Source organism: Grus americana, chromosome 3 (assembly GCF_028858705.1).
Source record: "Grus americana isolate bGruAme1 chromosome 3, bGruAme1.mat, whole genome shotgun sequence".
Classification (NCBI taxonomy): domain Eukaryota; kingdom Metazoa; phylum Chordata; class Aves; order Gruiformes; family Gruidae; genus Grus; species Grus americana.
The window spans coordinates 89756519-89783217 of NC_072854.1; the positions used below are offsets into that span (position 1 = coordinate 89756519).

At 37.6% G+C, this 26699-nt stretch overlaps 1 protein-coding gene across 4 annotated transcripts in view; it reads right to left on the bottom strand.

Moving 5' to 3' along the window:
• Positions 1–213: 213 nt before the first annotated feature.
• Positions 214–26699, bottom strand: part of STRN (striatin) — a 75015-nt gene continuing 48529 nt past the window's right edge. For 3 of the 4 annotated variants that reach the window (XM_054820132.1, XM_054820131.1, XM_054820129.1), the window contains 10 exons: positions 26030–26173; positions 23328–23464; positions 18052–18227; positions 17011–17058; positions 16219–16340; positions 15211–15378; positions 12991–13131; positions 10527–10634; positions 9318–9404; positions 214–9231 (listed from right to left, as the gene is read on the bottom strand). In XM_054820132.1, coding sequence (XP_054676107.1) covers positions 9062–9231; positions 9318–9404; positions 10527–10634; positions 12991–13131; positions 15211–15378; positions 16219–16340; positions 17011–17058; positions 18052–18227; positions 23328–23464; positions 26030–26173 — 1301 coding nt within the window. In that variant the 3' untranslated portion in view covers positions 214–9061. The remainder of the gene's footprint in view (positions 9232–9317; positions 9405–10526; positions 10635–12990; positions 13132–15210; positions 15379–16218; positions 16341–17010; positions 17059–18051; positions 18228–23327; positions 23465–26029; positions 26174–26699) is intronic. The other variant, XM_054820130.1, reaches the window with a different exon arrangement.

A 26699-nucleotide genomic window follows, 5' to 3' on the forward strand; every position in this document is an offset into this window, starting at 1 on the left:
CCAAGACATACGGAGAGCAGAAAAAATGAGACACTACTGTGAACAGTAATGCTTTGCACAGTTCAAAAGCAAGTTCACGTGAAGTCACATCGTGCCCCTCCAAGTGCAGGTCTACTTGTCCTAGTCTGCGTGCACTTCCCCCTCCTAGTCCGCGCTCCGAGACCACACATCTTGTGATAAAACGCAGAAATACAAACACCATACAAAATGTTGAAAAATAGTATTTATTAGCACCCAATTTACATAATTATATGGTACAAATGACACTTACTTGCTGCTGTAACATTAAATAAAGCTGCTCTTAAAAACCATTGCTTATTTCTGGAAGTCCATGTGATTTTGCTCAGCACAGAACGCAGGTACAGTATACAGCTACCCCACTTCACTACTGTCATACCAATACAAATACCTGCGTGGCTATCTCAACGTGGTCTCATTTTAAACGGCACACTAATGTAAGCAGATCTATATAGTTTTAATGACAAAATATTTACTTGACTTAATTCAGGCAAGTGAATGTAGCTTTAAATATAACCTATCCAAGATGTTTCACAAAATAGGAATTGCAGTGAAAAAGAGAAACTTCAGGGCTGCAATTGAGAAGCTCAAAAATATACTGGCATATTTCAAAATAATCTCCCCCTGAATTTTCTATCTTTGCCATTTTAGATATTTATCCAGGATTTTAAAATATTGAATTTTAGTAAGAAGTTTAATCTTAACTGTCTGAAGAAGCATTTTCATTTAAAGCAAAAATTTATACTTTTTATAATAAATGGTTATCAAATCTTTGGAGAACGAATCACTTTTTCACTTTTCTCATGTGTCATGATTAAGAAGCCTTTCTGAAATCATGAAATACATGAAATGTATGGATCCTTACTCCCAAGAAAATTATTTCCTTCACAAGTTAGAAAACAGAACTTCTCACTTGAATTAACATTCAGTTTTGCACAACAGTAGCATTTAAACAAGGTGATTTGGTGGTACTGAAATTCTGACACAGCCTCGTGCCGAGCCATACACAAACTGACAAGCAGACTATTACTCAACAAGTAGGCATTTCTCATTTGGACCGCTTTGCAAGACACCTGAAGCCCAACATTGTTTCAAAGTAGTCATTCAAAACTGGCGTGCAAAATCATAACCTCAGCGTAATTCTGAAGGGGAGTCTTAATTTCCTTGAGCTGTTTATGTACCAGTCACGGTAGCCTTTTCTTATCAACTACCTGTCATGGAAGTGACCCAGAACAGAAGAGGAGCAACTGTAATTACTAACATTTAAGTGGTTATCACCTGTGGTATCTTCTCCAAAAGAGAACTGTCAGGTAACTCTAAGTTCAATAGTTATTCTTGGGGGGGAGGGGGGGGCGGAATTGTATTAATATAAACAAGAACAAAAAATCCAAAGTATGGGTTCATAAGGCAAAGAAATTTGTTGGGAATTTATTTTTTAACCTGACAGTTTCTTTTAAAAAAGAAACCAATTGAAGATATTTACACAAAATACAACGCAGGTAGTTGATATGCTGACAAATGTCAACAGAAAATCGTACAGCAACAATAGTCTTATCATGGATTTTCTTCTGCAAGTTTTTTTCAGATGCATGATTCAAAGAAAATATAGCACAAGACCACTTTTCAGTCTGCTTGAGCTATAAAGGTACAAGAAATTATTAGCTAACATGCTCAGTTTGCATTTCCAGAAAAAGTGCTAACACACATGAAACAGTTTTCAAAACCTATGCAGGTTTGTAAATGTCTGACTGCAAGGAAACAATTCTAGGGGCCTGAAAACAAGCTACATTCAGAAAGCACTACCTTGATGACAGGAAGAATAAAAAAATAAATTCTTAATGGAAAAATATTAGCTTGAAGTCCATCGTTTATCCCTTATACAATGTTTTTGGCTGCTTTTAGTAAGTAATCAAAAAATAATGAAAATATTTGGCTTGGCAACAAGTTATCCCTTCCCTTTCAGAAAAGTACAAATCCAGCTGCATAAATCTTCTCTCAACGCCCCAGTCTAATACTCCGGTGTGAGGACCAAGGGTTTCTTTGAAATAGCAAGGAAGTAATTTTGGGAGCCTGCAATTCAAACAGAGGGAATGCAAGTAGACCGAGCTTGAGGACCGTGTCAACACAAGGCTTTGAGCAGCTTAAAAAACACGCATGCAGGCATGGTTTAAACGTGGCTGTGATCTCCCAGGATCACAACATGGCTTGGCAGCAACAGCAGGGCGAAACTAGTTTAATGCACAATACCACAACCCAGATTCCATCAGGAAGGTAGCTGGGCTTTTAGCATATAATATTATTAAATGCCTTTTTAGTTCAGCCATAGTTTGGATTTGGTCATCCAGCAACAAATCCCTCCTGACACTGAACCAGTTGAGACCCACAAATTGTACTATTCAAATGGATTTACACCTTCTGTAGTGGAATTCAGATTCTCAAAAACATCTTAAATGATACAGCACCTCGTAAGTTTTCACAACAGACTACAGAGCAGTAAAATTAAATCAGCAGGTAGGGTAAGAGATAACTCACTAGAATTAAATGAACTGGGAATGAGTAGGTACACACCAGCCTACTGGTGATGGCAGGGGTAGGGCTGAAGCTGAAACCCCACCACCCTTCAAAAAACACTAAGAGAAACTCAATAGTCCTTTATGAAATTTACCCTGCAATGAGAGTCCACTGCAGATGGGATTTTTAGGCTCTATTTTCTGAGAATCTTAAGGAGGGTTTAAGTGGGAAGATAAAAATCAGGTATCAAAAGGATAGATAACCTGCACAACAGGCATGTTCATTAGCACAGGCAGAGACATCACTTTAAAGGTCTAACTTCCCACCATCCTGCCCTCCAGGGATTAGTCCCACCAGCTAAAGCTAAAGGACTCTTTATACAAAGGTCATCCCAGCTCGTCCCCCCCACACCTTGTTCATTTGCTCTGTTGTATGTAATACTATCTTTTACAATATGGGTTGTTTCCTGTAAAACACCTCCTATATAACTGGGTGGATTAACATCAGTTTCTCTGCTGCTCGGAAGAAACATTGCAGAGGTTTTGACTAGCAGTTCACAGGTCATGCGTTTCACTAACAGCGTTCGTCTCTAAGCTTAAAGACGCCAATGATGAAAGCGTCAAGATGTTCACCTATTGTAACCCTCTTCAACTAAATACATTATCAGATATAGATAAAATATTCTCAATGCCTTCACATTCTTATGGAAAAATGGAGCTTCCTGAAACATCTGAACAATTTTTTCAGGGAAATCCTCACTTCTTCTCTGTCAATACTAAACAGCTACACTGAGCATCCCTACCATGCTCACCAACAGCAGATGCCCAAGAAAACTCAAATTACCACATCAAAGACTGCAACATCTTATACAGACCAATTTACAATAAGTGGTTTACTATCTTATCCCGATTTCTTCATTCTTAACAGTGTAGTCCAAACCAGTTTCCACTAAAAAGCCACAAATTTCAGAATGTTTTGAAGTGCTATATTATAAGCAGCATCATGTTTTCACAGTTATTTCCATGAATCTTATCAGCTCACCCATTAGAAAGCTGACAGACGTGCTAAGTGAGTTACAAGTTACCTGGAACCACTGGTCCCATTCACATCTTGTTTGCATGAGAAAGTACTGAAGGAGTATTTTTTACAGAATGGGCTATTTAATGTGAAGTGAGTTGTACAGATGACACTGTATGTAATATATATTTACTATGTAGATTATGACTGAAGAAAAAAAAAAAAGAAAAATGAGAAAAAGCCTAAAATTCTACTCTGCTTCCCAAATTTTGTGGCTTTGGTTCAATACTAACGGACATCATGAGACAAAGCCTTCGTCCTGAAATTTTGTTTTTAAATAAATGTTTATCCAGAAGCAAAAGAGTAGTCCCACTACAATGTCTGAGGAACTTACCTTCACATAACTGGGTCCCAACATGAAGACTATGTTTGCAGAAGAGTAAGTTCTGTTCTTAGACTTTAAGTAATAAGCTACTACAAATCTCTTGCCATCTCCTCATCTAAAGTGACATAGTTTTGAAATTTGAACAATCTCTGCTTTTTACTTTGACACAAGAGTGTGTAGAATCTGGATATATACTAGATTTTATCCTTCACATAACCTGCAACCAATAGACAAATCAATAAATCTGAAGAATGGTTATGGGAAAACCTGAAAACCTTGCTAAACTTGTTACTCTAACCTTTTAATGTTTTCCTTTAGATACCATCGGGCTAAACTCTGCGCTACTCCCCAGCCAAATTCTTCCATGATGACTGCATGGAGGACACACCGGTTCTGGCCATTTAACCCATCTATCCCCTATACAGAGCTCAGCAAATGGTCTCCCTGCTTCCTTCGCTGTTCAGCCCACAATCCAAATGACTGCTGCCTACAGATCTTCAGAGTAAAAATACAGATAGTTTCATTTGCGGATACTCCCACGCTGCAGAAATTACTTGTGTTAGATTGCAAACCTAATGCTTCAGCAAAGAGGACTCCAAGGAGAACACCGCTACAGTCTCTTGCACAGGCACAGGGATAGCCACAATGGATGCATTTTCTTCCTTAACTCAACCTACATTACTAGGTGTACCAGATGTTTTAGACAGGTGTCAAGTAGGCTCCCTAGGACAGCCTGCAAAGACACTGCCAAACCACAGCCTGCAAATGCTTCCAAATACAGATCTTAAAAGACATTTCAAAAACCCCAAACTTGCTTATCTGATGGTCACGCCCACTTTTTAATTTTTTTGTTTCCTTTGGGATGGACTAACACTTCTGCCAATCAAACACTGCTCAAATGACACATCAGTTTATGGAAATTGCTGCTCCACAAAATTACATTGTTAAAATGTGACAAAGGAGGTGGGGAAAGGGGACGCATCTGTGATCAAACAGGTGTACTGGAAAAGGTGGCGTAACTAGGTCCTTTATCTCCTACACATTTATTCAAAAGGACATGTTTCTGGTTACGTTGAATTCACAACTGCAAAATGGTGCTGAATGACCTAATCACAAAGCCATATGGTGAACATCGCACACTCGAACACATTACATATGGGACTGCTTTAACATAAGATTATTTGAAAACATGGTCTAAAAAATAACCTACAGTATGTGGCATATAGTTCTACAGGCTTCTTGCTGAAGAACATATTTTATCAAAAGAAAGATGAATGAGATCGCTAAATATTCATCGGGTGATTTTCTTCCAAGTAATAAAATCTTTTACATGGTATGTCAAAAGTCTTCTCTTTGAGGCACAAAAATAAATGTAGACAGTAGGATTTTGTAAGAGTGAAGAAAATGTTTTCCACAATATAGTTATATCTAGAGCTTCTTCCAGGCTACTCCAAATCATTTAGTGCAAGCGTTTTGGTAACTGAATCAAATACGTGAAAGCAAACAACACAGTGAAGTAAATTAGAAATAAAAACAAGAGTATTTAAACCTAGTGGACCAATCTTCAACATATAGAAGGACTGAAAATTCTCCCATTAAATTAGTTAGAAACACCAAAATCAGTAGCACAGGCTAACATACATAAAACGTTATATGAGTTAACCATTAAAAAATGTACCATGTAAATTTGATATGGGAAAAATAGTAATGGTAACATGTCATATATTGATGTTGCACAAAAATGCTTTTTTGCAAGAACAAGCCTTAGGTCCAGTTTTGTTTACATCTTCAACAGATGTATGTATCACATTCATGAAAGGTACCAATAGCATTGAACCAGGAAGAACTGCACATAAAAGTGAAAAAAATAAAAATAATTTAGTGCCCTCAGAAATCAAAAGTTCAAAATTTATAAAACCCAGGCTATAGGAATTAAGTGACTAGCTGCAAACGAATCATAACAACATACTGAAAGCGAAGAAACTTGAGAAGCAACAATGCTCAAAGTTATTAAAAACAGTTGTCAGAAAGAAATACAATTTGGGTTTATGAGACGCTAGCCAGAAGACCAGAAGTTTGGTCTTCCTACACAAAAGCATCATGTTACAGAGGAAAAAAGCAAACAAAAATCCACACTTAACAGATGACCTTCAGACTAAGTCCAACAAATCGTGCATGTGGAATGGTGTTGTGGGCACCAAGATATGGAGAACTGAGCTAAAAAGCTGAAAACAAAAAAAATTAGAGCAAGCTAAAAAATAGCTTGAAAAAAAGTGGAAAGGAATGGAAATATACAGCTAGAACCAGTGCATGCATGCAAGTTCCGAGTTACAAAGATGATGAGGAATACTAAAATGGCACAAAACACAGCTTGGAAAACTGGCATGAAGTTACAAAAAAAGAACTACTAAACATCATGTAAATCCTCCTGTCAGTGAGATGTAATCATTGAAATAATCTTCGAAAGGAAGCCTAATTGTTTAGAACATATATAAAACCTCACTGGCCAAGACAATATTAAAATGCACAAGTCTACAACCCTGCTTTAGCAAGCAGATGGACTAGATAACCTCAATAATTTTTTCATCTGTAACTCCTATGATGATGTTCAGAAGATCTGACAGGCTCATGCACAATACCCTGCAGTCCTACAAATATGTGAGCAAGTACAGTAAAAAGACATTGACATCAATTATGAAGACCAGCACAAAAATATATATACTCCACAACCTCTTTGTAAGGCTACATTTGTTTTGTTTTTTTTTAAAGGCACCTCATCCTCTAGCTATTGCCAGCTTTTAAAAAAAATCACTTTTCAGTTTGAGCAAGAGCTCAATAGTGAGAAGGAAACATCTTTCAATTCACATTTGAACAGCCACTTCTTACATTCCAATTGTAATCAGAATGACAGTCTTTAAAAACAAGCATGCCAGCCTATTAGTTTTATGTACAGCAATTTAAACAACTGTAACTACATATTGTATTGTGTAAGCAAAAGCACAACATTCATTTCATACTCACACCATTATCCTTTGTATACGCAAACTCAAGAGAACTCTTAATACTAAAACATTAAAATGCACCCATGGATTCTTCCCTTACTAGACACATTTAATACATGTTTACAATATATATACACATATATAATATACATAACTTTTAGAATTTTTCAAATAAATCTTTGTAATTTCCTCTTCAAAAAGAAATAAAATAATGACACTGAAAGAATGAGTCAAGTACACAGAACTCTCACAAAGTTGAATGCTGAGATTTGTAGCCAAGTTTCCCCCTTTCCATCATAACCAAAACACTTTATAAAAACTAAATAATCTGAATTACTGTTGTAGTCATCTGTTTCATGGTAAAAGTTCTAATCTTACCTATGGAAATATATTGCTTATCAATATCATGAAGTGACATATCTGAATATTCTGAGCAATAAAAGGTATTCCAGGATATTTTAGCAGTAAATATAATATGTTGCAGGCTCAAACAGCACAGGTCAACTTTTTATTCTAAATAATATAGTTGATTTAAACTCTGAGAACAGCTTCAAATGTGGTCCCATCCCCAAATGCCACTCTAAAAACAACACAGTCAGACCCTATGTTGGTATCTTTCAATGATTCCTTTTTAAAAAGTGTCAGTTTAAAGGTAAAGATTTATTTTATCCATTTCCAGTCTTAACCTCAGGCTGGTATGTGGAAGAGTTGCATTGGGTTCTTTCCTACTCACAACAGCACTAGAATCATCTCCAGCAGAAATGCTGCCTTCCATTCCCATTAGAGGGAAGCACTAACTTCAGGCTTATGAGCAGTAATAACTCTGATGATGACACATAATAGAAAAGAATCCACTCACCTTCCTTTAAGAAGGGATAAAAAGACTAGAAGATCAGATGAAAAGTTATTTGTCATCCAAATCAACAGAGAAGCTCTGAATAGGCAAACAAAGCACATCTGTTGAGTAATTACAAGAAGCACTCATTCTTCAGGTAACCTAATCAATGGCACGATACGCCCAGTGAAGCAGACAAGTTAAAAAGTTCAACAAATGGTGAAGCTGGGAAACACCTCTGGAAGTAGCAGAATCTCTCAAACGGATGGAACTTTGTATAGTTCCCACCTATTGCACTAGTAGGACTCATACAAAGCATCAGGTATAGGCTTAATCTTCAAAAGAAGTATTTCACTGTTATCCTTAATGCCCAGAATGATACCCTTTTTAGCAGGAACAGAAAGAGGAGATGAATGTTTGATAGTTAAATTGTAGGACAGCTTCTTTGGAAATCTTTGTGATAATTTCTTGTGCCAGATCTCCAAGAATAAACAGCGTTATAAATCTGAATAAGTTAAATCTGCTACTACAGTATATACAGACTACTTCAGTCTGTTGTTAATTGGGACTAGACTAAAGGCTCAGCTTCTAGCCACACGCTAATACAGTCTTTAAAAACTTATATAAATTTTTTTTGCAAACTAAATATTTACTGTATAACACAGAAGTTATAACAAAAACTTTAATACATTTTAATTTATGTTAGTAATTTGCTTTCCTTTAATTGCATTTATCTTAGGCTAGCAGCCAGGTGGCTGAGATTAACTATCCGCTACTGCTCTCTGAACAAGACCTACTTTATTAATACCAAGGGGATGACAAAGTGCCTCTCACATGACAGAAATGAGCATGTGAACTGTCACTTTTTTCTAGGTGATATAATTTTAAGTACATTAAGATTCCTCAACAAGAAGCATCCCAGGAAGTTTCCCTCTTTTCCTACTCCCTGATGCAATTAGACCCCTTCTTTCCAGTACTCCATTTTATTAATAGAGAATACATAGACCTAGTTTCACCCAAGGCCTGCCTGGACGAAAATTCACACCCTCTGAAATAAAAGCTTTTCCTTTGTTTTTTAACTATTTGAAACTGAGAGTTTCCAAGCTCTCAGCACCAGCTGAGCTTACAGAAACCAGGACAAACGTCAATTTAGAAAACAGCACCCTGCAAAACTAAACACTTACAAACATTCTCTGTATTATAGGGCAGGATAAGACGACTCATGCCCTCCTCTTCTCTTTTGTGCAGCTGGTTAAATATATACAAAGCTAGAGTTGAAAGGGAAGCACTCCGTCATACAAAGACTTTAGCCAGGGCATCTGCTCCTGCACTGGCAATATAACATTTGGAGGGGTGGAATGCCACATCATGAATGGATTCATCAAATTTTTTGCGATGAGCAGTAAATTCTTGGATGCAGGTCTTGCTTTCAAGATTCCACAAGCGAATTGAACAGTCATGACCTAAAGAAAGGGGAGACAGTTTTCTTTGTAATTCTCATGTCTGCCACCATTATGAGAAAAAGAAAATGAAATCTGAATGTACTTACTGCCAGACATCAAATACAAGCCATTAGGATCAACAGCTAAACTTGTAACTGCATCTAAGTGAGCTACCATGGAGTGGATCAGTTTTCCTTGGAAAGAAAAGATTTATTTAGGTTATTTTCTGCAATTCATGTCTGCAAAACCAGAGTGAAGCTGTGCATTTTAAATATCTGCCCCTTAAGTAAGTTAAACAAGTTCAGGAGTAAAGTCTAGACTGGGAAGGAAGACAGGGGCTGAGTATACTAATAAGCAATGAATATAAACTACGTAAGAATACGGGATAATTTTAGTCAACTCAGAGAATTAATGTTCTATTACATCTTATTATAATTACAGTAATGATTTCATGTTAAAAATAAGAAATCATGGATCAAATGTGGGGTTTTTTTGTTGCAGAAGATAATAAACTGAAAAAATGAGCAGCTGTTTACTATTTATTACAGAACTCTATTATCAAACAATTAAGCTATTTTCAGCTTTTCCCTCAACTAAGGGTCCTTTCACCTCTTATTTAACATACATCTGGGGAGTAGCAAACTTAAAATCAACAGGAACAGTGTGACCTGGAAGCAGAGAAGTCACAAACTGAAGATTATCAGGATTCACAGTCAGAATACCAAATTAATACTACCATTGCTATCAAAAAGTCCTTTAAAACCTAAGAGATTTATAATTACACATCTCAATGCAACTCGCACTACAAATTAGAGTATTACAAGCTGTCCAGCTCTTTCTACAGAAGTGAGAGATATGGAGAAATACAGTGGATCAAACTGAGAAAGATGCCTACAAGGGAACCTTCTCCTCCAAGCCATCAGGCAGAGGTCTTGGAAGCACTAAAGGAGTGCTAGAGCTTCCTGCCCTCAGATCAAAATAACACGGACAACACAATGGAAGAAACATGAACATAAGCACATAAAAATTTTGAGAAAGCTTTCTTTTGTGTTAAATATTGATAAGCCCCATACCTTTTATGGGTATTTAAAAGAATGGACAGAGAACAATACAGGCTCCTTATCACTGTGCCAATAAAGTTTTAAGTGGGCTGGCAATCTTTGGACTCTTTGGTGATGACAGATTTCTGTTTCAGAGGATATCCAATTCTTGACATCACTCAGCATTTATGTGAATAATATAAACAGAATTTCATTATGTTTAATGTTTTATGTTATACAACCACTATGACTAGAACCTGCTGAAAAGATGCATACCTGTATTGTTGTCGTAGAATTTGATGTGTCTGTCTTCATGAGCAGTGATACTAATTGGAAGAGTTGGATGGCTGATGACTCTGTTTATCTGACAGGAGGAACTGACTGCTACGAAAAAAACCATACATATCAATACATGTAAATTGCTACGTTCTTTGAAAGACTGCTACTAAGAAATAAATATGTAATCAATCTTATTTGCAAAACAATTCTTACCTTTATATAATGGAAACTCTCAGCTAGCACCTTATGTAATGTGGTTTACTCTAAAATACTTTCCAAATTACACACACGCAGAGGCATACATAAACCATATGTATAAGTGTAAATACAAACATATACGGTCCAACTTTTGGCCACAGTTTTAGATGGGTGCATCAGGCAAGAAAGTGAAGCCAAAACCTGAGTGAAAATACGTTTTTTGCACTTCCCCACCTCCACAGTCCTCCTCTTCTCAAGCCAAACTTTCTTCATAACATACAGACAGTACAGCAAAATTAACACTGCAGGCAGTATGTTTCCAAGCAAACAAGATCCCATACCTTCACCCTCACAGAACAAAACCCACCTACTATTATTTGATATACATGGATTCAAATTCTTATTGAAGAAAAGGATGCTAAGACCATTCATAGGAGAGCCATTTTCCTCGCCTTCAAGAATCTTGAAACATCATATATATACACACACACACACACAAACACACACAAAAGTATAGGAGTTTTTGATTAGAAATCTAGGCATTGCTGTGATGCACAGACTAGCGCAAGAGTGGTCTTAAGAGGCACAGATTACCACAAAACCACAAACAGCCACTCCACAGAACATCAAAATACAGTTATCTTCTTTCATGTGGGAGTTGACTGTATTTAGTTAAACTGCTGCCAAAGAATGCTCACATCATCTAATCAAAATTCTTACTAAAATAAACAGATTAGAATACTACTATAGGATCACTTGCTACTATGGTGGTAAAGACTTCAATTTACATCTTTCTATAAAAATCTGAACCATCAAGTAGTGTCAGCATCCACGGGACACTTAATTATGAAAGTGTGAATTAAGGAAAAAAACCCCAACCCACATTCATATTAACAAACCCCCCTAAAATTACTAAAAGCATGTAAGACTGCATCACAGCCAGCTATCCTCACAGTTTTAAAATGCCAAGCAGTGAGGCTTATACTGAACAGCGGAGTCCCTAAGTGGTGGTGGTAGGGCATTTCAGGTGACTCATTTTCCTCTTGCCTAGTTCTTGTAGAAATAATTATTTTCTTTTTAATTACATTTAAGCTTTATAGTACTGGTACATAACTAAAAATACTAAACAGGGACTGCTGGTTGCCATACCATGGTCTTGTCTTCTTAAAGGAATATTATTGATTACAGTAAAGAGGAGGTGGTGAAAAAAAAGAGAAAGGGGAAAAAAAAAGAAGAAATGTAGCTTCCACTGAATAGAGATAACCAATTTAGGACTGTTTTTTCAGACAGAAACAAAGATGTGCATTAAAAAAGAACTCCTGTATAGTAAGGAATAATATAAAAGAAGGGAGATGGCACTTTCCATTCCTTCTTATAAAATAACAGGCATTTAACTATTTTAAAATAGACAAGCAAAGCCAACAAGAAGGGCTTACTCCCTTTTAAAAATATACTTAAATAGTAGAATTCAGTGACATAAAACTTTTAGGGGAAAAAAATTACCAAATTTAAAAAAAAAATCTGAATGTTTATATTGCTATCAGGTTACCATTTTGGCCTGAATATGAAACTTCATGCTTCAGTTCATTTTGGTCTCTTTTGTAAAGCCAGGGTAAAATAACTTACTGACAGCGGGCTCCTTACAGTTTCCTCTAAAACTGCTGACATTGGCCACTGCCATGATCCAAGGCATTATACGGGACTTTGTGAATACTCTTCCACTGGAGCTTTGCTTTTCTCCTACTTCAGCTAAAGCCCAATTGCAAATGAGCCAAGACTGTACATACAACTTAGAAAAGGGATACCTCTGAGGAAAAAATTAAAAAAAAAAAAAAATCCAGACATACACCCTCCCAAATTTTTAATAAATTCAACTTTAGATTTTGCTGATATTACCTCTATCTTGTAATTTTGGACTGAAGAGAGAATGGAAATCTTGAAGCTGCAAAGATCACTGGGCTGTATTAAAGAAAACTGTGCTTTTCCTTGTGCTACTGTTCCTTGAAGAGGAATTCAGATAGTGTGGGCTTGTTTCTTCTACCTCCTTTCAAAAGTATGTGCACTCTTCTGCTACTGAAATACCCATGAGGTCTGTTGTAGTAGTAATAATTTACTGTTACATCTCAAAACACAGCTTGTAACATAATTCATGTTATAATTTATCATGACACTGCCTAATTGGTTGGAAACACCCAAAAGACTATCAACAGTATTGATCTTAAATAAGCAGTATTTTTGGTTTTGGTATTTTTGTGATACATACTAGTATCCGCACTGGACTCCAGCGTAAGAATTCGTTGCCGTGTCTCCATGTTAAAAATGCTAGTGTGTCCACTGTTAAATGATGCTACCATGAGGCTCGGGTCACTGCTCACAAGATCTACTGATGAAGGGATTCCCATTTCTAGAAAGCAACATAGAGAACATTTTCATAAGATTTAGTCTGTCTAAAGCAAGCCAAAAAAACAAACCAAAAAAACCCAACCAGTAAAAACTTTAGTATCAAAAGGGCCATGATTATGAAAGGAAATGTTACATTTTAAAATCTACATTATGCCAATCTAAATAGATTGCCCTGTATGATCAGTGTTTTAATCTTATTTTTCTGATATGTGTATCAACAACATTCTTTACTAAGATGCTGCATCTGCAAGTGTGTCTGGACAGAAATCTACTTTGAAATTAAAAAAAGGAAGAACTCCCTATCCCCTTTTCCTTCCTTTAACTATAAGGGCAATTCTCAAACAAACCTCCATTGCATCAAGCAAAAGGATATAAAATTGAAGTGGTAAAATCATTTACATGACAGATTATTAACATTATTATTAACCTGGGCAAATTCGGAGCTTAAAAAAACCTCCAAAGTTTTCAAGGTCCAAATTTTACACACTGATACTGTCAGCATGGAAAGTTACATAAACAAACTCATATTACAAAGCTTCGTCCATCCTGACTATACATCTGATCTCCTTACAGTGTAGTTATCTGAACATTACAGGACAGAAGGCCAAATAAGCAGAGCTTAGGTAAAGGAAACATCCCTTAGAGCTTTTCTCCTCTAATATCCTGTTCACCACTCACTATGTGAAAGAACACCGGTTGCAACAGATGCCAGGAGGAGGAAGCAGTAGAGAGTGAGACACTGAATGTTAAGCAACCTAATGTGCATGGATCCAGATAACATAGGAATATCATCACCTCTCTCTAAATCTAAGATTCACGGGAGAAATATGTTTCTTGGACATACAACCTCAGGAATGTTGCTCAGGAATGGTGGTACTTATCCACAGGTACACCAAAAAAAAGCCAAAAAGGATTAGTGTGAGTAGAAAACACATCCTGTTTCTGAAGTGACCTTTTCTACCACTGCCATGCCTGCTTATCTGCAGCTTCCTGGTAAGCCTACAATGGTTAATCTAAATGACTTAAATGATGACTGCTAAATAGTTTAGAGTTTATTCAAGGTTCTCAATAATCCACAGGGAAACTCTGCCTCAATGGAGGATCTTTGAATTTCACAACTGGGTTTCATTCCAGTTTGGAATATAAAAAACCCCCAAAGATTAGCTCTGTGAGGCAACACTACTTCCCCTTCACCTTCAATTTAATAATTAAAACCCCCCCAAAACCAAACCAAACAAACGAAAATAAAACCTCACTAACCACTACCAGGAAGTTTTCAAAGTAGACCGGTAGGTAAGCTGGCAGCAAACAAGTTGCTTTTCACAGAACCCTGCAGACCTTTGGAAACATAGTTCTGCAAGAACTAAAATACATGAAACATTTCTATTTTGCTCAGTCTATTTTAACTAACAAGTAATGGCAGATCTGACCAGCTTTACACCATAATTTGATAAGTCTGTTCAGTTATGCCAAAGTTTATTTTGCCTCAAAGTTGTTCTGAGGAGCCAAGGAACTGTCTCAGTTCACACCATTGCCTTTAGGACCATCAGCTCTAAGAGAGTTTGGCAATGTCAACAGGCTCATTCTAGAGCACTTATTCGAACAGCAGCTTCAACAAATTAGGCTCCGAACAGTAGGATTTGGTTTGTGCATGACATATCAGTACTAGAGGCACAAGGAACATAGTCTGGATGACACTGGCCTGAGACAAAGCGTTGGCTACTCCAGATCTCTGTTGGGGGAAGAAAGGGCTTTTGCTCTGGACAAACCAAAAGCAAGGGCCTAATGGAAACTCAGTTTGAATTTGAACTACGGAGTTGATACATTATACTCCATGGTTCTAGTAACCTCAGCAATCAGCAGATCATCTGCAGCAGTTGACTTTTCAATGTCTGTGACTGTCCCCCTGCATGTAGATATCTATTCAGCTGGTATCAAAGGAGAAAGGACCCAAAATTTACTCTTCCCAAAAACAAAGATATAAAATAAAGCAAAACAAACAAGAAGGATTTCTATTCAGTAGCCAAAATTACGGCAGTCTGAACAGTGGTGCTCATAAAGGTAGAGCAAATTTCTGTACCTTGATTATCATTAAATATAGCAAGAGCTGGAGCAATTTCTGTAGCTTTCCATAGACGTATAGTGCCGTCTGCTGAACAGGACAGCAAACGCTGGTGTGCTCCACTGTAAACCAGACTCCACACTGCATCCGTATGGCCTACAAAAGCACCTCTCAGAACAGAAGGATCTGTGAACAAAACACAACAAACCACATTTCAACACAAAATTTTAATTAAGTCAATAGTTGTACCTTGGTTTGTGTTTATGGACCAACCTTAAAAAGCTAGTCCATAAAAAAACCAAAGACGACTAATCAGGTCATATCAACATAGAAGTCTCAATTAGTCTTTTATGAAGATGCTTGAATTTCATCAGCATACGTGGCATTCAGTTATGCAGTTTACGACTAATGGAACAAAACAACGTTTCAGCAGAAGGGACAGTGTCAAAGTTGGCAAAACACACTTTGATTTTAAAACTCACTATCAAACAACTATTAATGGCACATCAGTCTCTCTTTATCAAAAGCCAGCTCTGAGGCCAACCACATCTGAAGCTACAAGAAGCGAAAAACGTTTTAAAACAGACACAAGGTTGACATCCATTCAGATCTGGTAAATCTTACCACACTGGGCTTTTTTAGCTGTTTGCAGACAACATTAACAGCTTTGGTCTCAGACTATACAACCTCTTTTTATGTCAACTGCATAGAGATTTGTCAAAGAAAAGAACGTTAAAATACATGTTTGCCATACTTGCCAAGTATCAGGTTTAGTCCTGTATTTTTTCAACCTGTTTCTCAAAACTGTGATGAGATCAAGGCCTTTTTTAAGAAAATGACAAATTTTATCTTCTCATCAATCAGCACCAGTATTAAAACAAAAATTTAAAATAATTGAAGCCAATATTCAATTTTCTCTTCCAGATTTTCAAAGAAGCATTATCTACAAATTATACCATTTTAACCACATAACATTAACATCACTGAACGCATCATTTCACTGGGGTGTGTGTGACAGCAACGTACCATAAGAGTCATAAGGGTCGATGTTTGGGTTGGTTATATTCCAGCCATGGATGAGGCCATCCGTTCCCCCACTGTAACACTGTTCGCCATTACTGCTCATCACCACACAGAGCACTGGTCCACTGGAAGAACATCCCCCCCCAAAGAAACGTTGACTATTAACATTTTCATTATGTGAAAAACAATGTCAATCGAATCTTCAAATTTCCCTATTAGATACAATTCAATTGCTGCACAGACTGCAACAAAAATTCTGCACAGTCATATCATACACTACACTTCCCACAAATAAAACCTCCACAATATTTGGTAACATAACTACAATCTGGACGATTTAATCATTATGTACATGAAATATGAAAAGTGTCATGCTTTTAAACTGCACACTTTGTTATTTTGCATAAACAGCTTTTTTTCCTTTTTTAAAGATCTAAGGCCCTTTCATGAAATCAGTTCAGTAGATATAAATTCACTGCAAACAGCTTCATTCCACAGACACGCATATCGGACAAAAAGGCAAGAGCTGCAATGATGAACAGAACACCTAATTGAATTTGAACTGTATAATTTGTAGGTTTTTCTTTTTAAAACTGTGGTGTACCTAGCTTCAGACAAATAATTATGCAGAAAAGAGATGAATATATGCAGATATTTTAAATAACATGGGAACTAAAAGTATAACATGAAATCACTAGTTGACAAGGTGGAAATTACTTTTTAAAAAAATTCTGTGTCTGTTTAAAAAAAATCGTATTTCTCAAAATATGGCTATGTTTCTCAGGAAATACTCACTTATGTGCTCTGAAGGTATATATTGGCTCTACATCAAGAGAAGCACTCCTAAATGAAGTTCAAGAAAATGTTAACATGTATATGATCTTACACAATGCTTTACAAAAATGTGCCAGAATTGCTAAACTCTTAAAATCACTGCCACATCTTTTGAAGTGTTTCTCCCACAACTTCCTCTCCCAACATGATTTTTCATATGTCTAGGAATTCTTTGCATTCTTTCAAAATATGACAGTATTTGTTTGGTTTGTTTTTTTGTTTAAAGACCTTCAAGGCAGAAAGTCCACAAAATCTCACACACCAATCAAACCAGTAGGTGGGTACTGCAATGGCGGGGAAGGAGTGGAGGGCCATCAGTATCACATAGAATATATCATGAATTATTTCCAATCCCTACCAGAGCAAAGGAGCTTATGACACCTTGTTTTTATATCAACACGGTAGCACAGTTATAAACCACTTCAAACACTGCTGCTTTGGACTTTACCAATCCAGTGCTTGTTACAGACTGCGGGAAGACCGCACGCTTTGCCCAGTCCTCCTGAAAGGTATGATGTACCCCCTTGCTATACTAGCACCACTAAGAATTTGCTCATTTCTGCAAATCCCCAGCAACACGCAAGAGACAGTGTACAAAGGAACCTAGCAACATCTCAGTCAAAGTTTAAAGGTGTACACATGTATGCATATACATGTGTGTATATATATGCATGTATATATTTAAATGCATTTTTATACATTTATATACACATGCAAGCACACTAACAGGCTACATCCAAATATTTTCACTAGGAAATTAATTTGCCATGTTATCTATAAGGAAAATATAAAAGACTGAATGGTTTTCATTTCTACAAAAACACATTCACAAACAGGCACTGATTTCTTCTGGCACTCTTTAAAAGTCTCCATCCTTCTCTAAGAGCTTGTTTTCCTATTCCTAAATACAAGGAACAATATCTATTAACTCCAAGGGCCATTCAGTGAAGTGGCATCTACAATTAATTTTTTTTCTTTGAAACAAAGAAAAAAAAATCTTACTTTTTTGCTGGGGCTGTTTTTTGTAAATTCCACATTTTTAATGTATGGTCCTCTGAAGCTGTTATTAAGACTGGTTCAACCGGATGAAAAGCGAGACCTCTTATTCCATCAAAGTGACTTCTTAATGTGAATTTGGGGTTCCAAGTTTTTCTCAATGCATCCTTATTGTTTGCTATCTAATAAAAAAAAAAAAAGAGCCAAACTTGTAATTATTCTGGAAGGTACAAGGAAAGGAAGAAATCAGAAATTCAGTTTGGCATTTTCAGAAGATGTCAAATTACCTCACTCATTTTTCATAACAGCCTGCTCTTGAGCAACAATCCATTTAACACTGATCAGACAATTCAAAATGAGAACAAAGGTAGATGTATTCCACAAAGGTAACAAGTAATGTCGCGCCCACAGTAATACACACTGTGTAAATCTGAAATACTCCACATGTCTTTTAAGTTACACAATATAAAAGCTGAAAAGTACCTTTATGACTGATACTGCTGTGAATTCAGTTGGGTGTTTGAAATTTGATCTATACCTACTGGCTCATTCAACAACACCGGGCCTGACTCAACCAAGCTGTGGTCCCTGAATATTGGGTACCACTGGCATGGCATCTCTGAAGTAAAGATCTAAGAGAAACAGAGAAGTGTCTAGCAGCACAGAGAGGAACACAACTAACTTTCTCACCTAAGGCAACACAACCTGTGTAATAATGCAAGACAAGTAAAGCTCGCCAGGAAAAAAAAAAGGCAAAAAGGACTTGGCTACACACTAAGAACATAACTGGCAAGCAATACGCATCATATATACAGACACAATTATTTTGCAATGAATGCATTTTTACCAGATCCAAAAAGAAAGCCCTTAAAGAGATAACAGTTACTTCAACATTGCTCCTCTGAACAAATGTTGACATAAAACGCTGAACAGACTTTTATCACTCTGTCAGCCAACACTGCCACAGTTAAATTTCCCTTCCCATAACCACTGCTGATGGTGGTTATGGAAAATCTGGAAAACAAACAACTAACTCTAATATTGATGATTTCATTACATTGCAAGCTACAGATAATCCCAAATAATTTAGCATCATTAACTGCAGAGACAAGACAACTGTTTTGAGCCACTTCAAGAGTCTACAATTTTATTCTGGAATTTGGGGTAGGGAAAGGTTTAAGAACAAAAGTACTTTTTCTTAAGTTTTATTACTTCTGGATTTAATAATAAAAATATGCTTCAATTAAGAGGTTCTATAGATTTTAAACAAGAAAGGAGTTGCAACAAACAGCAGGTTTAGTCTCATCATATTTCTTAGTAAATATGTACTGTCTTGCTCAGGGACACAAGTCAGTTTCTTTGACAGTCTACTGAGCTGAGCTGGCTCAACAAGGGAACAGACAAATGCTTGAGCTGGTGCAAGGATGGGGCAGGATTGCAAAGTCAGCAGCTCTGGCAGATTTTCTGGAGACTGGCCAAGAAAGTCTCAGCAAAAAGGGTAGAAGACGTACAGAGTATTCACAGATATCTGGAGAGGAATTTGGTTGCTTCAACGTAGTCATCTAACACCGACTAAGTGATGGAGGGAACCCCGCCTGCCCTCCAGCTGCCATAGCGGCAGCACAGGTCCTCTGTCACATCTGCGAAAGCCACAAAGACACCTCAGACGGCCTAACAGCGCATGCCAGTTCTGGCAGGATAATATTCTCCATTTGCTTCTCATTCATTCAAAGATGTTCTTCCAAAGGAGTCCAAGATGATTAGCTTATAAATTGGGAAGTAGATGGAGGGCAGTTCCAGCCAGCAAACCAGCAGCAGAGGTGGAAACAGATCCTAGCCCTGACGTGCCACCTGCCTGGGTGCGCCACCATCACTCCTCTTCACCCACCAGTCTCTCACAAGCTGCGAGAGGCTGGGTTATCCGCGTGGCAGCCAGCCTCCTTTTCTCTCTCCCCACTAACATACAACAGTGAGGTAATCAGACTTGAAAAGAAGTTGGGGGGGATGTTCAACTCCAAAATTAGCACCTGATCTGGATTTGCCACTAATATTAATATTCGTGTCTATACAGACAACTTGAAAACTCCAGAAACAGCAGTGATACGTGAGTAGGATTATGGACACTTCTCTTGTTCAAAGTTGCAGAAAATCAAGCAAGAGCTTATTGCAAAGTCCAAAACCTCCAAATCAGTACACAATATTAAATGTAATGACTTTGTAGTTCAGATACTCTTATGTACAGTACTCAGCCTATTACAATTTTATGAAGCGTCTTAATCTACCCAGAAAACTAGGGGGAAAAACCCAGAACCAACCAAAGTGAACATTTGTTAAGACAACAATGTGTAAAGGAAGGAAAAAGAAAAGATAAGCTCAAAAGAGTATTGGATAGCAATCTGGGAAATTTCATCATGTTAGATATTCTAAAAAAATTACCCACAAAAGGAAGATTTTCCTCTTTTAAGTAATAAATTCATAATCTTCATTACCAAGTGAAAACCATTATTTAGAGACTGTCAAAGCAACATGTAAAAAACTTAAACCATGAAATGAGGTAGGCTAATGCTGCCATGTTTCAGAAGAAAAGAAACCAGTAAAAATGTCAGTTGTAAGACAGGGACTGAAAACAGGGAAGTGTCTGAACTCTTCAGAGCAAATACATTTAAAAACCAATTCACATGAATCTTTCAACTTCATTCTCCATATGATTTAAAATTGACACTTAAAAAACACATACTAAGTTTCCACTAATCCTGATTCACATTTGGCAGTTGGAAGAAGGTATGAAGTAGTCCAAAATAAAAACAGATTATATTATTTGCAAGCTAAACTTCCAGTGAAATTTGAAATGGAAAAACTAGCCTTTCATTTTGCTTCAATAAAGAGCATACTGGCAAGAGCACAGAGATTTATAAACTTTTTTTTTTTTTAAACTGTCAGCACTAGAAAAAGTTAAGAGTTGAGGTAAGCATGACTATGAATTCCTGATCACAGGACTTCATAAAGGCATTTAACAAGTGAACAAACAGAAGTTAATATTCTCAACCACACAGAATAGGATAGGGGTGGATAAAGAAATGCTAGATTCCATAAGTGAAAGCTGTTAGTTCAGGATATGGAGACATGGACAAACACAATGGTTTATATGGACACTTGAACAATGAAGTCAAGTACTGAAAGCATTAAGATCTTGTACAGATAGTTTAGGTTTGTCATGTCCTCTGAATTTAAAAATTCAGCATCGAAGTTTTAGGTGTAACTGTAAAAGAAATGAAATTTGTACACCATCTTACCCTTTTCTGGGGACAAAGTTAGGGAAGATTAGCAAAAAAATTAAGACCTGAGCCCAAATTAGGAGATAATGCTAAAATACTGAATTTTAGCAGAGTTGTTCTATATCATTGCAATCCTGATGATTCACAACATATCACATGCTCAGAAACTTGCTACAGTAGTAGAGCACATCTCTGCAGTCCCTCTCAAAATGTGTGCAAACTTTTATTAACTATGTAATTTATTGCTTTATGAGTACATACAAGGGTAGAACTTCAAAGTAAGGACCTGCAGGTTATTTCTGAAGTCTCGGATCTGATTGTGACCAGCAGGTCGAGGGAGGTGATCCTGCCCCTCTACTCCACTCTGGTGAGACCCCACCTGGAGTACTGCGTCCAGCTCTGGGGCCCCAGTACAGGAGAGACATGGAGCTGTTGGAGAGAGTCCAGAGGAGGGCCACGAAACTGATCAGAGGGCTGGAGCACCTCTCCTATGAGGACAGGCTGAGAGAGTTGGGGTTGTTCAGCCTGGAGAAGAGAAGGCTCCGGGGAGATCTAATTGCGGCTTACCAGTACCTGAAGGGGCCTACAGGAAAGATGGTGAGGGACTGTTTATCAGGGAGTGTAGTGACAGGACAAGGGGTAATGGGTTTAAGCTGAAGGAGGGTTGATTTAGATTAGATATTAGAAAGAAATTCTTTACTGTTAGAGTGGTGAGGTACTGGAACAGGTTGCCCAGCGAGGTTGTGGATGCCCCCTCCCTGGAAGTGCTCAAGACCAGGTTGGATGAGGCTTTGGGCAACCTGGTCTGGTTGAGGGTGTCCCTGCCCATGGCAGGGGGGTTGGAACTAGATGGTCTTTAAGGTCCCTTCCAACCCAAACCATTCTATGATTTTACGATTTGTGATAGCAAAATCCTAGATGGTGATTACTTAAGAGTCTGATTTACTGAAGGGTAGGATACCTCCCCAACATGCAATATTAAAAAATCATCTCTGAAATCCCTCAACCTTGATAGAGCTGGGCAATGAAATAGCAAGATTAATCTGAAGTTGACAGATTACAAAGGAGCAGATGATTAAAGTAATACCTGAAGTATCTTTTTCCCAAGAAACCAGAAATACAGACAAAAATTGCACATGACTGCAAAGAAGCAATTCTAAAGATTTTTCATAAAAAGTTAAAGAAAATGAAGCTGTAGGCTACACATATAGCCACAAAGGCCTCCCAAAAAGTCTCTGATTCAGCTTCCCATTTGAAATGAGACTGCTGCCTACACCAGGTAATGTACGCCACAGCTTTCCCCCAGCTAACTCTTGAACATCTCCCAGGAGAGAGATTACAGTTTCTCTGCGTAACTTGCTACAGTTCTGCCTCCTACATAAGACACTCCCCTAATGTCCAATCTGAACCTCCCAAGCCGTAATTTGCTGCTGTTTCCTCTTGTTTTAACACCTGGCACTACGGAGAAGCTTGGCTCTGTCATCCTTGTAAGCACCCTTCCAAAACCTGTATTAGCCTCCTAACAACTGAGCAAGACTAGCTTCCTTAACATCTCCTCATCAGTCACACGCTACTGGACTCTCTCCAATTTCTCTACAACCCTCATGAAGTGGAGGGGCCCAAAACTGCAGACAGGTATGGCCTCAGCAGCCTCGCACAGAGGGGACATTAACTTCCCTCAATCTGCTGGCCACATGACTCCTAATTTTGCTCAGCATCACTGCGGTTACAAGTACCCAGCTGTATCACTATCACTAATTACATTTACTTTCAACTTCCAACAATTTGCACGACATGGCAGGCAAATGAGAGAAGGAGAGGGGCTTGCAGAGTTTGAAGGCTGCTGTGTATGGGAAGAACAGATATGTCAAGTAAAAATTCGTGACATCCTCTGGCAGCATAATTTTAACAGGAAAATGTTTTCTGCTGAGTCTACATATACACAACTTGCATCTGCCCTCAGCAAGTAGACAGTAGGATCTTGAGTCACCATTAATAAGCACTTACATCATAAGTCAGTGAATCTGCCTCATTGGCTACTGTAAGGCCTGCCAGTTCTCCAAGACCTAGCTCATTTTCAAGGGCTTCATCTGGTCCCATAATGAAAGATTTCCCTGAAGAAGGAGGGAATGTTAAAGCTTCCACTGCAAGAAAAGAAAACAAAACAAAATCCTGAAACATAGGTTTATACAACGTTGATTAATAAAAGCATATTTTCCATTTCCAAAATACCAAACATCTCTCAAGTAGCTGAGGACAAAAAAAAAAAAAAAAAGCATAAAAAATAGCCATTCTAAAGATAATCACTGTACTTACCAATAAACAGTATCCTCTGAACATAATACACTTGAGGTGTGCACGACTCAAGACAGTAAGTGTAATTAGCCACAGGAGGGAAGAGTACACTACTATTCACCCGTATCTAATACACAAGCAACACAGAAAAGCTCAGGCCCTTCCCCAACTCTGCTATAAAATATGCAAATAGGATCTGGAGAAGTATCAAAACCATAGACAAGAATAGCTGGTGGGATCAGCTGGACTTTTCCTTCCTAACACCATATCCGCACTCTTCCAAAAGCAGGTCTACAACGAAGCTGTTTATATGCACTCCAATCTAGCAATACAACTGGAGGCTGACAATTCATCACTATTGGTGGAATCAGCTTAACTGCCAAACAGAATAGTCAGCGCTGAATTCCAGGTTTTTACTAGCACCATCCAAACTTACTAGTTCACAGTTGCTATAGCAATAGCATGCCTATAGGAGCTCCAGTCACTGTAACATAAACACTTCCATAGGCAGATTCACTAGAAACGGGAGGACCAAAAGCTTGGAGGAATACAGTGCACACACGCAGACCACATAAGGCTCTGAGTTGTACCACTCGATGCAGAAGAAGCTGTGCCTTTACCAGCTTCCCTGTACAACAGTTCTCCAAGTCTATACATCACAAAAGGGGACCGAATAGTTGAGAATGTGTTGTCTTCTGGACACAAGAGACTTCATTCAATTTTATACATCTTTTGTCTCAAATTACAAGGGTTTTCCAGTAAATTAATTTTTACCCCTTGTAGCTCCATTGTAAATACAAGCTTTGGCAAATACTGTTGCTACCAGGTTCAGCGTCTGTCTCAGTCTACCAGCACCAACACTAAGTTAAAACCAAGCAACTACAGTTTACAATGAACAGCCTGATCTGTTCAGGCTGCTTCCCTCTTGCCCTGAAGGCATCAGGTTCAGATGCTGTTCAACTCCCCTCCAGTCCACCCAGCATAAAGTAAGCTAACCTTTCCATGGTCTTTCTGTTCCACACTCATACCTCTACTGAGAGCCCTGTTTGCTTTCTGTTACTTTTTACAACCAAATAAAAGCCCTTCAAGCTCTGCCACTGGATTAGGTCTCTTAGTTATTACCTTGTAATCACAAACTTCTCTTACTTTCTTCACCCTGAAGTCTAAACTACCATTCTCATTTTCCTTCTTTTGATCTTACAATGTAATATTCCACTCAACACGCGGTAAGTACAGGACATCAAATTTGAAAAATTACTAGAACAAAAAAATTGTATGCCAAAAATATCATAGTCTCAGATTTATAAAGGAATACACAGCTAATAGTTTGTAATACTGAACTCAGACTGATAACAACCAGCTGTCATCTTCTGTTTTTGTAAGAGTCCATCTCAGTCTCTGAATTAAAAACATTCTTGAAAGGACATGAAAATAGCGCTCTGCTAATATGGCTCTCAGTACATGTGAGAAAAGTTGAAAAGAAAACATTCAACAAAAAATTCCTCCACTTCCCAAAGCGTTGCTAAGTTACCCCCTTCTTCCATAAAGAAAATCACTGAGCATGTAGGAAATAGAACTACTGAGATCTTTGGTAACTGTGCCACACGCCGGGGCTTTTTATGCATCTTAATAATAAGTTGGCCGACCTACTTTTTCCACACTCACTGAAAGACTGCTAAGTGAAACCCGTGGTTTGCTCATTTTTCAAAAGACATATTTACCCTTTAAATAAACAGCACACAATATGATTTTCTATAAATTAATATAGCCTCATATATTTATTTATTATGCTACATATTATAGCAATTCAAATGTTGAATCAAATAGACAATTTAGCAACTTTCAGACATAATACTAATGAAGGTAACCACAGGCCTCATTGCAAAGATGTATGGCTTTTCATACTTGGACTAGCCGCTATAAGAATTTTTTTTTTTTTAAATTTTTGGAACACATTATGGTGTTCTGTATGATTCACTACACAATCAACGTTTAAAGCTATACCTAGCCACCTGCATTTACCTGCGGAGCCTCCATCTTTGCACTTAAAAAAATTATGTTCATATGCTCTATGTCCTGCGAGTTTCTGTTCCACACTTGACTGTCGGGCCTGAGCACAGACAAAAGCAAGTGACTTAAGATCCTCGTATTACAAAGCCACCAAGTGCCAAATGAGTTTTTTCCATTATGTTCAAAGGTATTCAGCCAAGACTTTATCTAGGTAGGTGTCCTAACTTTACTAATAGTGACCAGAGGGGAGGAACGGGAATGCCATTTATCGCACTTAGACAGAACTCATACAGCTGAATCAGTATTTGTAAAGTGCTTGGAAAGTCTTAGAGGATAATCCTGAAGCAGAACTAACTATAAACATCTACCTTTTACAAAGGTGTGAGCACATTTTTAATACATACCTTCATCCGTCCTATTTATCTCGTGTTCAATGAGCCTTGAGCTACTGGGCCTAGAAGAAGGTGCAACAGATGGCTGTAATGAGGGGAGATCATCAACATCTCTCAAGTTTGCAAGCATATCTTGCAGCTTTGACCTGTTGGGCCCTAACCAGAAAAAAAACAAAAAATTAAATGGTTTACACATAGTTCATGACAGCACTAGTTATATCAGATATGCTACAGCAGCACATGCAACAATGAATCCTACCTTGCATTGTAACGTCACCACAGAAAAACTAATGAGCACCTATTTTCAGCACTAACTAATCATCCAGCATGAAATGAATTTCTTGAAAAGAAAGTGATAAAAGCAACTGAGAATTGTGAATGCACAGTTTTCCCCACATTTATAAACTCATACTGCTACTTGCATGGGATGCTGAAGAATGCCTCAAAATGAGTCACACCGATTATTAGAATATTTACTTTTCCAGAACAATAGCTGACATTTGTGAATATTTTAAAATTTGTGCATCAGGTACTTTGTGCAGCATATTCATATGACAAGATTATTTTAAAATTTATTTGTGCAGGAGTGTAGTATCGTGAATTATATAATCCAAAAAGTTATATTAAAATGTAAATGCAACTGGATTCACTGGCCTACTTCCTGAAGCTACATATGGTGAAG